A 16343-nucleotide genomic window follows, 5' to 3' on the forward strand; every position below is an offset into this window, starting at 1 on the left:
TCGTTATATTAGTATATTTTGACTACATCGTTGCTAATAGTATTGATTTAATTTTAGGACGAGAACTTCTACTGATGACTTCAGCTCATGAATCAGGTATCAGTAGAGTGCCAGGCTTGTTTTGACCCCGTATCGCTTGTCAGGAATAGCGTGGCTTGTGTGTGTGCGTGTGTGTGTGTGTGTGTTGCTTCTATTACACAACGATGTGTGTGAGTTGTGTCTGCGTTTTAATTCTCGCTCCTACGCAGATTTAAGACGGAGATGATTTTCCAGATTCTCATTCACTTGATTCGGACAAACTTTCAACCGCCTACGTTTCCTTTCATGACAACAATGCATATTTTATAATCTTGCAAATTATATATATATATATATATATATATATATATATATATATATATATATATATATATATATATATATATTATATTATATATATATATATATATATATATATATATATATTAATTATCTAAATAAAAAATTAATATATAGACGAGAATAAAATTCCGTCATGAGACGTTTTGGAAATTTCTAGATATTGAAAAAAAACTGCGTTGCACGTTACTGAAATCTTCATTATCTAAACCGTTTCTGCGTAAATGTAGATTTTTTTACGCGACAGATATACTCTACATGGTATTGCTATACATATTGTTATATAAAGCATACTAAATGTTACATGCGTATACTATGTACATATTTGCCATGAGGAACATCCGGAAAAACTACAACATTGTTTCACTCCTCCGGCCAGCATCATGAGAGCGTCAACACCTGCAAGTTGTTGTAGAATCAAGTGAAAGGGAGATGCTTTGAACTTCGGTGGGTCGGCCTGGATGTTCAGACTCCACTGTCTGTACGTGTTCCCACCTGTTCTGCTGGCGACGTCCTTAACTAGACTTCTGAGTGATGTACTGGTAGCACTGTCACAAGTCGAGCCGCCAGAGCTTCGTGCAGTCGAGTTGCGTGTAGTTTATTATTTGTTTCAGTGGTATTACAGTGGGGTTCATATACACATACAAATGTAGTGTTTATACTGCAGACAATATGTCACAATAACGTGAGGGGGAATAAATAACTCACACGACTTGATAATGGTTCAGGACGGACTGAAACGTCGTAACTTTGTATAATGTTACTCTGTGTATAATGTCTCTGTGTCATTATACCCTTTATGGAGTATCTCGTTATTAATTTCACCAAATAATGTGAAATTGGCTAAGATCACTTAACTATTGCTTCTGAAGTATACCCTAAAGTTGTACGTATGAAGTATATCTTAAAGGAGTACATATATGATATAAACAAATAGTTGCATTAACTTTTTCATAGCATTCACAGATTTACTATGACTGCCGTTGGATCTCTGAGATAAACACGGCCCTCCTCCTCCTCTGTAGACCAGCGCTCTGGATCACAAGAAACCCTTAAATAGTTTGTCAGTATAGACATAAATTAACAAAACAAAAGGTAGAACCCCCCATCTCATGTGCAACTTTAAGTGTTTCCGTGCGAGTCTTCACCTAATCAAACCCAACTTAACCAAATCCAACCCATCAAAACCCAACTCCAATATTACCTATGGTAACACAGACTAATCTAAAGATACATACAGTTTTCATAATCAGAAATTGAGCCTTGTAGTAATCCCTGTGAAGGGATATATTCCCAGCGCATAGATTCGAATCCTCATCACGGCTTCTGTGTATTTTCTCATTGATATATAACGTTACTGTGATTTTTCTGTGTAATGAACCTCTATGCATGTTTTGGCCGTACACTGTACCGGCAGCACAGACAGCTTGGCAGTATCAGTCTAACACAAAAATGACGAGGGCACGAAGTTTAGTGTAACTTAGAGCGGAAATATTAGCACACTACGATTACACACTTCTTTATGAATAATAAAAGGACAGTGCTGCTATATCTTAAGGGCAAGTTCTAAGGACCAGCAGCATTAAAACTTTGTCAGGAGATGGGTAAATCATGTGGCGGCTCCGGTGTTCACTGTTATTCTAGCTCAGAGGATCTCTTATCACTGGGACACAGCAGTATTAACGTACATTGACCGTGCGGTTTGCATGTTGCTGTGCAACCATCCGAAGGAGCACAAATTTTCTATTCTATAAGTTTTCTACAAATTTAATTGGACCTAAATATATTTTAAACTCAGCCAAGAATCCGTGGACACACACTAACACGCACACAAACACTCAAACACGTACACATTGTCACAAACACAGTGAGATAAAAAGAAGAAACCATGAAGTAAGTGAGAATAATTAAGGAAATTAATAGAAGATATAAACACTATTTTCAGAATCATTTGAGTCAACTGTGTGTCAGATATATATATATATATATATATATATATATATATATATATATATATATATATATATATATATATATATATCCCAAAGCGTGTTATTTGATAAGAACAATAAAACAAAAGAAATATGAAGAACATTTGTCTATTCAACACATAATCAGCCACTGATGATGTTTTAATAAAACACGATAGCGATCAGGTATATATTCTTCAGTTTCTGTGTTTTTTTAATAACCTTTTTACTCATTTGGATTATAAGGGACTTAAACTGTGGCCTATAAAAAACGAAGCCATTACTCTACCAATCAGGCCAGGATGCTCACTGTAAGGTCTCTGAAACTCCTTAACTAAGCACTCAGTCTTCTATTTATGCCTTCATTGTAACATCATATCAGTATCAAGTGGTAATCTACTCTGCATCTCTATTGTGTGAATATTGATTGGCCAGATTAGTGTCACATGGCAACCAGGTAAACGTTTGGATTACTTTATGGTATTGTAGTCGTGCCTTGTGGTGCTGTTCACTACACGAGTCTCGATGTGTTTATATAACTAGATCGAAAGCTTAGAGTGTAGTGCTTAAACTGGTGGAGCCGGTGGCTGAGCGGACAGAACACTGTACGCGTGATTCTGTGGTCCCGGGTTCGATCCCGGTCGCCGGCGAGAAACAATGGGCAGAGTTTCTTTCACCCTGATGCCCCTGTTACCTAGCAGTAAATAGGTATCTGGGAGTTAGTCAGCTGTCACGGGCTGCTTCCTGGGGGTGGAGGCCTGGTCGAGGACCGGGCCCCGGGGACACAAAGCCCCGAAATCATCTCAAGATAACCTCAAGATAACCGTACTGGGCTATATAGCTTTCCAGGCTTAGCGCTTGCTTGTGATTGCTTGCAATACCTTCTTTCCTACCATTTCTTTTTTTGGTAAATTAACTTTCGTATCTGTAACAAATGCGGTGACTGACCCTTTTCCTTTTGTGATAAAGGTAACAGGTATGTAATATTGACCGGCCACTGTAGGAGAGCCGGTCAATATCAGTCGCCCCACTCATCGACGGTTGCGACTGAGTATGTATGTATGCAACATTATTGGCTACTCGAAGTTTTAGCTTCGTCAACATGTACATTGTTCACATGATCTTCTCAGTTGGCGGAGATACGCCTGAGCATCTGTGAATACTTTTATTATTATTGACACCAACACGAAAGTAGCTCCCCGGTGTCCTATCAATGAACAGTAGTGAGATAAGACCAGTAATTGTCAGCGGTTTGTGAGGTGTTTACATTGGATAAATATAAATACTTGCAACTGTATCATGTAACGTCAACTTCTTTTTGTTTTGATGAAGATGGCATCGAGTATTTCTCCGCTCATCATTTTCCGTTTATTATCTGTGTTGTTAATGATTTATTTATTGCATGACCAAACTTTTTTCAGATTAGTATGCGTACTGTGTTAAAGGCTTTGGAAAATGTGTCGATTAACAGGAAAGTATTTAAGTCATCAACAGGAGCCTTGCCTCAACCCAGTGCCCATCAGAGTGAGAGCCTCATACTTTATTGGCCGAAAACCCTAACGATCCGACGCCTTACTGTGATGGCACCCCAATATACCTCTGGAAGAGGTTCAAGAAACTGGTGTGGGGCTACACATGTGTATCCTTTCTGGCTGAGACGTATATTTGCTTCGATGCTGAGCAGGCATGCGTAATCACAGGGAAGAAGAAAAATCAAACAAATGCAAGCAACTATAAGGGCAGTACACTTTTGTTCCCGTAGCATCTGAGACAGGAACTTGTACTAAGCGTCCTACTCTATGACGTTTTACAGCTCCAGAGCCACACAGACAAGGCTAAATATGTCCTGATCTTCACAGAGCCTTGTATTAAAGTTAACATATTGTTCAAGTGGTAACATCCTAACCAAGTGCAACTAAAGACTTCATCATCAAGTATTCCACTAAACATACTGAAGTGTGGAAGTCTTGATTCACACTATCTAATTTCTAGGTGACTTCCGCTCTAGCTCTTTCACCCCGCTGGGTTGGTGTTGAGCTGAAGCTCTATCAACAGCTGGAGGGTTATTTAGGACAAAACAAGTACTTCATTGCCAACCAGGAAGAATACTTTAATCCTACACACAGTCCAGGACTACAGTAAATACACCGTGTATATACACCGTGAAGATAGAAGGTACTGCAAACACACAATGTAAACACACATTGCAAACCCTGCAAACACACACTGTAACGGTTCCTATGATTCCTGTGTTACAACTTGTAATAAAGTTGTTACTACATCTTGTTATGCTTTTTGATGTAGAGCCCTTCACCGCGTGATTCTAAAGTTCCATTTCTACTCCCAGCAATGCAAAATCAAATTCACTAGGGCGAGAATGTAACACTGCTGCTTTAAGGCACTGCTACTTGATGGCACTGCCAACTGGGCATGTCACTCAGTGCCATGTCCCCTGGATGGGTTCTCTCGTATTGTTCCTTACATGTATATTCGACAAGTATTCCCTAAACCGGTGCCTACGTACATGTAAATTACATTTCCAGGAATTGCCGACTGAGTCAATACCAGACATTATTCTCATGCTTCCTGTGAAAAGTGGTTGACACAGTGGCCCCACTAACATTCCTGTGCTGCTCAACCTCCAAGCACTAACACGCGCTCCTTGCTCTGACTGCTACAAATCACTGGGGTCCATGAGCCTCAAAATTGAAATCCCAGTACTGGACTGGAGTGCAACCATGCACTGACAACTTTGCCAACTCCGTTTCAGACGTTGATATATGAGGCATATCTCACGGCGAGACTCGAGGGGTTTTGTACTTTACTGAGAGAGTGACGGTGAAGGTGGAATGTTGAAGTGATGAGTTATAAGTGTAATGATATTCTGTGATAATTAGGATGAAAGTGATTAAGATAAAGGTGATGGATGTAAGGTAAGAGTAATTATCAGAGGGAAAGTGCTTAGACAGTACAAATGTATAGCACTTGGAAGGGATACGAGGATAACGATATGGATTGTGGATTTGTTCATAACGATATGGGATAAGACGAGGGGGGAGGGTGAAGTAATGCTGCCCAAACACTTGGACGATCGGGAATTGAACGCCGGACCGTCGCTGTTGTCATCCAGTCCAAGCGGATGGACGGATGATGGAGATAGAAGTGTTCCGTAATTATTATGACCAATGCAAATATTGCATTGAAATGTTATACAAACTCCTTTTTGTACTCACAAATGTATACCGTACAGGAACAGATGACTTCCAACTCTTGTTACCAGATTGAGAGCATTCCCATCCCCTAGCTTATAGTAAGCGTTACCCACTAGTTTCCCTGGAACACGATCTGCCAGTCGGTTAACAACCAGGTACTCAGTTACTGCTGGGTGAAGAGAGGCGCACAGTTAAGGATTGGCGCCTAGTCAATCCATCTTGGCCAGGATACGAACCCAGTCCAAATCGCTCCCGAAGCCGGGGATAAGGGGGGGGGGCGAGTGTGTTACCACTGTGCCACCACACACCTATGAATGTACAACCCTTTACGAATAAAGTTTTTTATTGCTTATTTGAGATAATAATGGGTTCTAGATGTGTAATTTAATATTATATAGAATTCATGTTTTAATTTTAATACAAATTTGAGAATATAAATATTGTAGCATGTCCGGCTCATCAGCGAGCGTGTCCACTAAGCGCAGCGCTTACTCCCGCCCTTCACAGTCTAATGTGAATGTAATGTTTTTCCTCTTAACAACGTTACAAGAGTGAGGACACGAGTAAGGGTGAGAGCAGGATCATAGACATGGGCAAGCTTGAGGGCAAGCTTGAGGGCATGCTTGAGGCCAAGCTTGAGGGCAAGCTTGAGGCCAATCTTGAGGGCAAGCTTCATGGCAAACTTGAAGGTAAGCTTGAGGGAAGCTTGAGGGCAAGCTTGAGAGCAAGGGCAAGTGTACGAAAGAAAGAAAGAAAGAAAGAAAGAAAGAAAGAAAGAAAGAAAGAAAGAAGAGAGAGAGAGAGAGAGAGAGAGAGAGAGAGAGAGAGAGAGAGAGAGAGAGAGAGAGAGAGTGTGAGAGAGTTCTATCAGAGTTCAAGTGAGCTCCTGGCCTTCATCTCTCGCTTGATTATATTTTAGTAATAATATATTGATTGGAGCCTCCGGCGAGGCCACTGAACAACACAGCGGTTTAGAAAACCTTCCTCCTGAGCTACAGAAGCCACAGGCTATAAAAGAAATATACATGACCCTTGGTTTAAAATAATTTGAAATGTCTCGGTGCTAATTTATATCAGTGATTTCCGAGCGAAATGAATATTCATCCTCGCGTTTAATAATTCATAATGGCTAGCATTATTATTTATTGGTTATTAACAATTTTCCCCCCAAAATATTTTAATTTTGTCAGCCTTTTTTTTTTAGCGTTACCGTTCAGTGTTCACATAGTCCCTTGAAGATAAACAGGTTGGAGAGATTCTGAATTAGGCACTGAATTGAACTTCTATCGAAGCAGTATTTATGTGCATATACTTTGTGAATTCTTGTCAATTTAGGCACAGTCTTAAATCATTCTTATTCAGGAGATTCGTAAATTTTGTAGCACCACTGAGAGTGGGAGGAAGAGACGCAGGTGGAGAATACCCCCGTAGTATTAACATGGGGCAATGTGCGGGATTGTTCAAAGATTGTGAGATCGTTACCTCACGATCATTGCATAGATATGGGGGGCATTGGCATAGTGTCTCGCTCACCTTTATCTAATATATTCACCTCAGGCTGTAATGACACAGACATGGACCCACAGACACGGACACATGTCTGTGTGTCCATAATCTGTACACCAGTTGACTGACAGTTGAGAATCGGAACCAAAGAGCCAGAGCTCAACCCCTGCAAACACAACTAGGTAAGTACAACGAGGTGAGTACACAGACAAGGACACATGGACACACAGACAAGGACACATGGACACACAGATACGGATACACGGACATCAACCTGTCTTCACGCCAGGCTCGTTAAAGAGCCGATCGTCCCCTCCCCCCACTGTCCCCCTCATTCCTCAATTTTAACTCACTATGTATACAAAATTAGTCTGTTCTCATATGTATAAGTTAATATTATTACATATTAAAGTTCTATGTATAGTTAGGCGTGGGTTAGGTTAGGTTAGGGTTCTGTTGACGATTATTTGTATTTGAAGCCGTCCTCAGGCTAGGGTTGTTAGCGGCCCCTTTCCCCCCGGTCTCCCGATATGCATTCATATATTTTAACATATTGTGTAGTAAAAATAGTTTTGTTTTTATATATAAATTAATATTTTTAAACAATAAAATTCAATGTGTAGTTAGACGTAGGTTAGGTTAGGTGTTGAGGTTCGTACGTCATCAGTTGTGAGTCGTGTGTAAACTGCTTATCATTCATAAACAGGGGGTGGACATACAGACATAGGGACACTGGGACATAGGGACACACGCACATAGGGACACATGCTCATAGGGACACACGAACATAAGGACATGCAGACACATAGAAACGCTGACACACAGAAACAGACGAACTGCCGCACGCGTAAACACTCAACCACTCAAGCGCCGCTATAGACTCACTGTTTATTTACATGTCCTTGCACACCTCCCATCGAGGTCTCCCTCTCGCCCCCTTCACCCGCACCAAGCTGTGATCCGAGGACCTGTACACGCTCATTGTTATCACACATTTAGTGGGTGGCGGACCTCAGCCAGTGCTGACCCTGGACGCTAAAAGAGATTTTTGTGTCTTGTGGCGTCTTGCAAATTACGTTGTGCCGATGTGCTTGGAAAATGAGTGAGTGTAGTGGTGAAGTAATTACGAAGATCTGACAGACTGGTGACCTACGCGTGACACGAGGGGGGATAATTGGTGACGGATTAATTACCCTACGATCAACGTTGGCACGCCGTCACCATTAACAATCAGGTAAGGTAAAGCTTTACTCGATTTATTATTTAGGAACGACTCGTCCACTTGTGTAATGTGTGTACTACGGTTCGGAAAATCGATACAATGACTGGGAAACTGATACAAAGTAAAAAGCCCAGTAGGTATTGTAACTAAATACAGTTGTTTTTTTATTTTTATTTTTACATGCACAGCATGCAAATTAAATACAATAAAAATACAGAATACATAAAGGAAAACAATAGCTCACCGGCCAGAAGGGCCGACAGCATAGCACAACAAAACAGCATAGCACAACAAAACACATACACAAGAAAAACATGAAAAATACAGCATACATCAAAGCACAAAACAGAATACAATGGCAATCCAGCAATCACAGTACAAAACAACACCTCCAGAAAAATAAAACATACAACAAGAGGCATAACAGGAAACAGAACAGTGCAAACACAATACTGTCCAAACACGTACAACAGGTAAAGCAACATAAAATCAATACATTAATAAAAAAACACACACCAAGCCATCCGCCCCGTAAACAAAAGGCGAGGCCAAAATAAACAATAACAATAAACACGCACACCTGAAAACAAAACAGGCATAAAACACAACAACTAGCCTGAAGGACCAAGAATGCAACAACAAAGTACATCAAGAAACAAGCAAATCAATACACAACCATATAAAGTCACCAAACACCGGCCTGAAGGGCCGACATCAAAAACACAAGAAAACAAAAGAAAAATACAACAAAACATCACAACACCACACCAAACACACAGCAAGCACACAGACTACGAAAAGATCTCATACTTGTCCGGCCACTCTTCCGCCGGGAAGCGAATACAGTACGCCTCCCAAAGTAACATAATGTCCTCCGAAACATGATCACTATTGAGCGTACGAGGATCGGGCATTAACTCTGGCACACCTACAATAAAACACTTAGCCCGACGAATCCAGATGGTAGAAGGGCACCACGGATCAGGACGCACACGGTCAACAATTTCAAAATTCAACGGATGGTCAGCAGCAATCGCCACTCCGGAGGCCAAGATGAGAGGGAGAGGCACCTTCCCATGAGGCCGGGCAATGGGCAGCACACTGGGAGCCTCCTCAGCTGCCTCACAGGGCCCCTCGTCAACCACCGAACGTTGTACCTGCTGGGACCCCCCACGCTTGGCATCCTTTTTCAGCACCAGCTTGATGCCTCGGCTCGCACCAGGATCCACACCATCCACACACGTAGGAGCAACCACCTCCCACTGCGTAGAACCTTCTGCAGGAGAAAGAACAGGAGGTAAATTAGACGCACAACCATCGTCAACAGCAGACACATAGACATCAGCCACCACCAGCGTTGTAGAGCACGAAGCACCCGGAATCGCCACACCATCTCCCGAAGCACCACCCGCGTCGTAGTCCTCCATATCAGCCCAAGCAGTAGAAGAGCGCCTAGAACGCTTGGGCACTGGCCGCACATCCTCACAGCCGGAGGCGGACCCAGAACCACGGCCCTCACGAACCGGGCGAACCAACGCCCGTCGCAGTACTGCAGCAGCCTCAACCACATGGGGAACCGGGCCGCACACAACAGGATGCTTCGCAGCCCCCCCAACACCCAGCACAGCCGGAACACCTGGCGAGGGTGCAGGACCAGGCGCACCAGCAGGAGTCGAGGAAGACGCAGACGCACTCGGCTGAGGGACAACAAGCACCGGGGGCATGTCGGGTGACGCAGGAGGGGCCGCATCAGCAGCGACTGGGACCTGCTCCACTTCATCCCCAGAATCCACGCCCTGAGGGAGCGGCGGGAAATCCTCCTCCCGGAATAAGTTAACGGGTGCAGCAGGTGTCTCAGAGCACCCGGCAGCCTGATGCCCCAACTGGCCACACCGGAAACAAGTACGGGGCTGCCGGGCATAATACACCCGAACATAGTAGCCCAGCAGCTGGACAGAAGATGGGATATCCGACCGCAGGCGCATACCTAATGTACGGACGTTCGTCTGCTTCCCAGCATACTTCCCCGAGGACAGCTTGTTCACCCGCACACTGATGACTACACCATACCTCCCGAAGAAGCGCCGGAGAAGGTCTTCAGGGAACTCCAGGGGCGCACCGTGCATACTGACATATGTCAGGGCACCACTTCGGTCCGAGATCGTAACGGAGCCGGCGCCATCCGGCAACTGCAATGAACGCCCCTCGTTCCGCCGGAGGAAGTCCCGATACTCCTCCTCCCCCACGAACTTGACAATCACCCGGTGGGCCGTAACAAGCTCAACGCCATACACAGCTTCCACCGGGACACGAAGCATGTCGCACATAACTAACTCAATGGCCGGATAACCAGACTTACACGAGAATTCCAGGCCCACGGAATTTACCCGCAACACAGGAGGAATGGCCAGGCCCCCCATGTCAAAACGGCCACGTCAGCACGCAGCCAGGCAGGCAACAACACTGGACAGGGAGGGTAAGAGACCCCCACACCCCCTGCCGGCGAAAACTGCAACTTTCCCAAACTGCCGGAGTGTTCAGACGACACGTCTTCACCCTACGGCTGCTCAGGTGGAACTCCCAACTAAATACAGTTTGACGGACGGTGTGCTAGATTTTCATCAGATATGTCTCGTTCGGTTGAGATATTTTGTTGTATAAAGTTGAAAATAATTGTTTCAGGTGTTTATAGGTTAATAACACTTGACGTTGTTAGATAAATGGCGGGAAGAAAAACTATGAATTCACCTAGTTGTGTTCATCTGTGCTTGCGGGGGCTGAGCTTTGACTCTTTTGGCTCGCCTCTCAACTGCCAGTCAACTGTTTCTACTACTACACCCAGGTACCTATTTACTACTAGGTAATAGGGGCATAGGGTGAAAGAAACTCTGCCCATCGTTTCTCGCCGGTGCCCGGGACCACAGGATCACGTGTACAGCGTGCTGACCACTCGACCACCGGCTCCCCAGACTGACTGCTTGTGTCGGAAAATCCGACACCATTTAATATATCATACAGACAGATAATAGCTGTGTTGTATAAACAAGTTACCCATAGAAAACGTAACTTGTAGTGGAATTACCGTCTATAGAAAACGGGATATCATCACCACATACTATTATAATTCACCAGCTATTTTGCTGGGAATTATTCTTAAATACATTAGTCTTTGGACTTTACCATCATAAAAACATCTCATATAAATTAACTTAATTATCAATATTAAAGTAGAGTAAATGTGACCCTTCTATCACTTTCTGTCATCTGGACAATGTAAGCCAGGCGTCAGAGTGAGGAAGGAGGGGCAGCCATTGTTTATACTAGACCAGAGGCGCAGGGAGCAATTCGGCTCCTGTTAATTTTACTTGGACGAAGTGTTATGGAAACCAAAGGTGCACCATTATCACACGCTGTCAACAAATTCAAGTTAAGTGTCTTTCCGAAACCCGTTTATCTATCATTAGTGGCCATTAATGTCATTGGGTAGGGTGTTCCGGTTAGATCACGAAATCGCCTCATACTAAAGGTAATTAAGCCAGTCTTCATTGTTCCATGTACAGTGTTTTCTCTGAAATACCTGTCATATACTAGGTTTCTGGCTTTACAGCTAGCGCCCTTTGACAGGTCAAGATGAGGAAGCATGCTTTGTACATCAGTTACCAGGGTGATGGAAGCTACCTCAAAGAGAGAAAATGTGGTGTCTACACCCTAGTTATACCTGGTGGACTAAAGCCCTGCTGTACTATAAGATAAGGAACCTCTTCAATGTTTAATAATGTGTAGTTAATACTGTAGTTTGATTGGCTGCATATATATTCAATTAATATAAACCTCCCCACAGCATGGTGTACTGTTCGTTCACCAGCAAGTTTCGTTATCGAAACGTCTACTTTGTTGATCAGTTAGGAGCAATGTATCGCATATTTTGGCATTCGGTTAATAGTTCCTAGTTTTTAAACTTTAGAATTTTGTTTTAGAATATACAAAAATCTTGTTTCTTACGTCCTCACAACTGAACTAAACTTGTATATATAATACTGGTATTTGTTGTGAATTTATTGATGCACATTTTAATGTCCCTTTCGGTAACCCTCTCACAGAGTGAACCCTTTTTTAGTCCGTAAAATTGTCTTTCCTTTACCCCAAAATTCTTGTGAACTCCGATCCCGGCTCGGTAATTTCCCCTCCCTTCCCTTACCTTCTCTTTCCTTCCCTCCTCCGGATTCCATATCTGTATGGAATCACCCAAGCCTTCCTCCCTCCTATCCACCTCTATCATCATCTCTTCTCTCCCCATGTTTCTCTCCTTCATTCCCTATGTGTGTCATCTCCTCCTTTCGTCTCCACTTCCTCCCTCCCTCAACCCCAGGCCTTTGTCTCGGGCCATCATGGACCAACTTCTCCCCGTCAGCATTTTTCTCAACATCAATATTTTTAACCTTAGATATTCTTGTCGTGCGAAACCATCATTCGAATGTGATTGGGACTCCTTCTGAAACAAAAAAAAAGTCTTAAGAAAACCTAAGATTACATAACTTTTTTATCTGTATGTTTCGGTACGCAACAACTTAACGAGCGCTCGCGCGTACGACCCCCAGACAAGCCGTCTAAAATGCAATTTTTGCCTATTAGCATAAGTTACTTGAAGCTTGTCCTGGCGCATCTTAACATGACATATAACTGCCGGAAAGTTAAGAGGACTTTAATATGCCAAAACGTTGAAAGAATGTGATTAATATTGCTTGGGTCATGTCCATTAGATTCAGTATTGGGACTGCAAAGTTGCTATTTCGGAATAGATGTAGTACATTTAAGTACTCCCGCTCCCTGCGTCTCCCTATTTGCGTCCTGCGTCCTTCCTCCGTGCGTCATCTCTCCTTGCGTGCGTCCATGCGTATTCTGGCCAGTCCTTCCACCGTCTGGCTTTGAACATAGATAATCAGTAGTACCGTAACGCGAGGGATCTAATGTTCCGGTTATTAGAATCCTCCTTATTACATGTCCTAATAACTCCCGATCATCCACAAGGTTTGCGAGTCTTGGTCACGTTCCCAAACTGACCCTGAGACATTAACCTGAACTAAGTAGTTGGAATAATAACATAGAGACTCTGCCTCTGACTGTCCATCTATTATTTCACATTTTGTCCCGTGCAATTATGCCGTAGATTCACTCCTGGATGCCTGTAGGGTGACATTTATTGTATGTAATACTGAATAACCATTACAAAGGTGCCTACTGAATATGTTTTTTGTTAATTATGTGACGGTAGAAAGCGTTGCTCATGACAACGACAAAAGGTGTTCATTTCGTACCTCGCGGAGGAAAAACTATGTTGGTCTGAGATGTTAAAGGCTGCACAGTTTCTACCATTGTCCAGGAGCAAGTTATGCGAGGGAGGAAACGTGTGTGTGTGTGTGTGTGTGTGTGTGTGGTGGGGGGGGGGGGAAGGTGCTCCAGATCCGCTAAGCGCAGTAAATGAGAGAGAGCTTAATGTTGGAGGTGGAGCATCGCCAGCCCGCTCAGAATGGCAGTGAAGCACCACCATACAGCCACATCAGAAACCCAAATTGCCAGTCCGGATCATCTGGTTCATTTTTGCTAAACATCTGTCACATTCCTTCTTGAAGGCATGCAATATGTATTCATTACCGCGTACTTATGATCTTATCACTGATACGACCAAGTGGCACACCACGCGGGCTCTTATCTCACACCAGTGGCGTCAAGGGTGGCAGCCGACGTGTCAGGGTGTATCTGAAGGGCTGGAACACAGTGGCTGTATGTGTGCAGCTGCCACTGTGCCCTGCTGCTGTTCAAACCCGCTTTTCCTTGCTGCTGCTGCTGCTCCTCCTTCTCCCTAATGCCCTTCCCTATCGCTGTTCCATGTCGCGATTCTCTGTCGTCGTTCCCTGCTGCTGTTCCCTGTGACACTCTCTGCCTCGACTCCCTGCTTCTGTTCCTATTGCATTGCCATGGTACACTGCTCTCTTTGGGCTTCGTGGACACTGGCCCTTACGACGAACATTGGAAGTTTGTCTAAGTCTGTCACTCATGTTTATCTCTCGAAGTTGTCCGGTTGTCAGCAGACGCACATCTATTGACGTGTTTATCTATCTGTGATTTCCCTGTTTGTAGTTAAAGTAGTTATGTGCTTGTTGGAGTTTGAGTGATGCGCCTCCCTGCCATGCGCCTCCCCTGCCTTCCCTGCGCTTCCCTGTCTCCCTCCCTGTCCCTAGCCTGACAAACTCCTAGTCAATCTCAGATCGACCTGTCACAGACCGTGGTTCCCCCTGAGGCGAGTTGCGTCACTCCTGCGTATACTCCAGTTATTTCTCGTGTTCCTGTTTAATTCCTCTGCTTCTTCTCTTTCTCTGCTCTCCTTTCGAATACCAAAAGACGAACGTAAAAAAATAAGGCGAAAGTTGTCGTTGCCAACACAAAATAAACGTTAACCACCTCCTTGTGGCTCATAATTTCCACACCGCCGAAGTATTACACGAATTCATATTATCATATTTTAGCCAAGTACTGGTAAAACATTCTTGGGGATAACTAACAATAAATATGTGGAATTTGGGAGAGTTGGTTTCAGTAGCGAGACTTTGTTTACCCCCGGATGCTGACAATAAATAGAGGGTTTGGTTGTTTTTGGTCCGAAAGGAGAGCTTGGCGAGGTGTCTGTTATCGTGCGGCGGGGAGCCTTCACTTGAAGCTGGAGCCGCCGCTCGCGAGCGGTAGGGTGCGGTTCGAAGAGCGACGGGAAGCCGTCATATGACGCTGATGCCGTTGTCCGCGAGCGACGGGAAGCCATCACGTAACGTCGCTTCTGTTGTCCGGGAGTGGCAGGGGAGCCATCATGTAACGCAGGTGCCGTTGTCCGGGAACGGTAGGAAACTGTCACTGGTGTAAACATTGCACCTGCCACTTTCTAGGGGGCCCGTAGAGGAGAATTGGTCATACCGTTGTGTTAATAGACTTGAATCGACATTCTCAATCGACTTGAGAATGGTCCAGGACGGACCGAAACGTCGTCGTCCCTTCACTTTCTACTGTGTGGTCTGGTCAACGATCATACTGTTGATCCGTCATCTTCGTAGCCAGAAAAGTTATCCATTGACGGCTTGCTACTTATCACACTAGGGCAGCGATAGACCTGAGAAATTAAATACATTTACGTTTACTGTTAATATAAAAAAAGGGTTTGATTCTTTTCAGTACAATAATTTTCTGATTTTAATTTGTCGCCACGTAATAGACGGTCAGAAATAACATTAAACTGTGAAATATGTCTATAAATAATATTAAATTTGATATCAAATTATAATCTTATTCTTAGACTGCATCCAGATGTTATTTTAACTTGCATAAGCTTTGAAATTATATTGTTGTATTGGCAAAACATTCTACAAAATACCGTCAAAAAGGGCCTAGTTCTGCCAATGGCACCTTGGGCACTAACAATGGCACCATGGGCAGCAAACCACGCAAATATCGAAGCGTTTCTAAAAATCAAAATCTCCCCCCCCCCCCCGAAAAAAGAGCTTGGTGGGATTCATTGTGATTTCCCTCACTTTCTATCCTGTAACTGTTGCATTCATGACAGATGCGCACTATTTTGTTTAGTTAGTGTTCGCCTTTCGTCGGGAGACCTGTAATCTCCTTATGACTTAGAGGTTTCGCCACCCTAAAGGAGAACAGCTGAGGGACGGGTCGAGGGGCTGTGGAGAATACATCAGACAACCAACTCTCTGGTCACAACAGCATTCCAATCTCCCTCCGCTTCCTGCTGTTGGGAAACTAACTAACATGACAGTTATCAAAGAAAATTGAATAGCACAATTTTTTCTGAATAATCATTTGAGAGTAAATGAATATCAAATGATAGTACTAATAGTAATACCTAAACTGATAGTACTAATAATTACTACTTATATATATATATATATATATATATATATATATATATATATAATATATATATATATACACACAAGAGTTGTTACATTCTTGTACAGCCACTAGTACGCGTAGCGTTTCGGGCAAGTCCTTAAT

At 43.4% G+C, this 16343-nt stretch overlaps 1 protein-coding gene across 5 annotated transcripts in view; it reads left to right on the forward strand.

The window, feature by feature from the left end:
- LOC123768642 (KH domain-containing, RNA-binding, signal transduction-associated protein 3) overlaps positions 1-16343 on the forward strand; it is a 632375-nt gene that overhangs the window by 5233 nt on the left and 610799 nt on the right. The window contains exon 1 of one of the 5 annotated variants that reach the window (XM_069316373.1): positions 62-96. The exons of the other annotated variants lie outside the window; for them this stretch is intronic. Coding sequence (XP_069172474.1) covers positions 75-96 — 22 coding nt within the window. The 5' untranslated portion in view covers positions 62-74. Of the gene's footprint in view, positions 1-61; positions 97-16343 lie in introns of those variants that run through there. 5 annotated transcript variants of the gene reach the window in all.

This window comes from Procambarus clarkii, chromosome 83 (genome assembly GCF_040958095.1).
Source record: "Procambarus clarkii isolate CNS0578487 chromosome 83, FALCON_Pclarkii_2.0, whole genome shotgun sequence".
In the NCBI taxonomy this organism is placed as follows: Eukaryota; Metazoa; Arthropoda; class Malacostraca; order Decapoda; family Cambaridae; genus Procambarus; species Procambarus clarkii.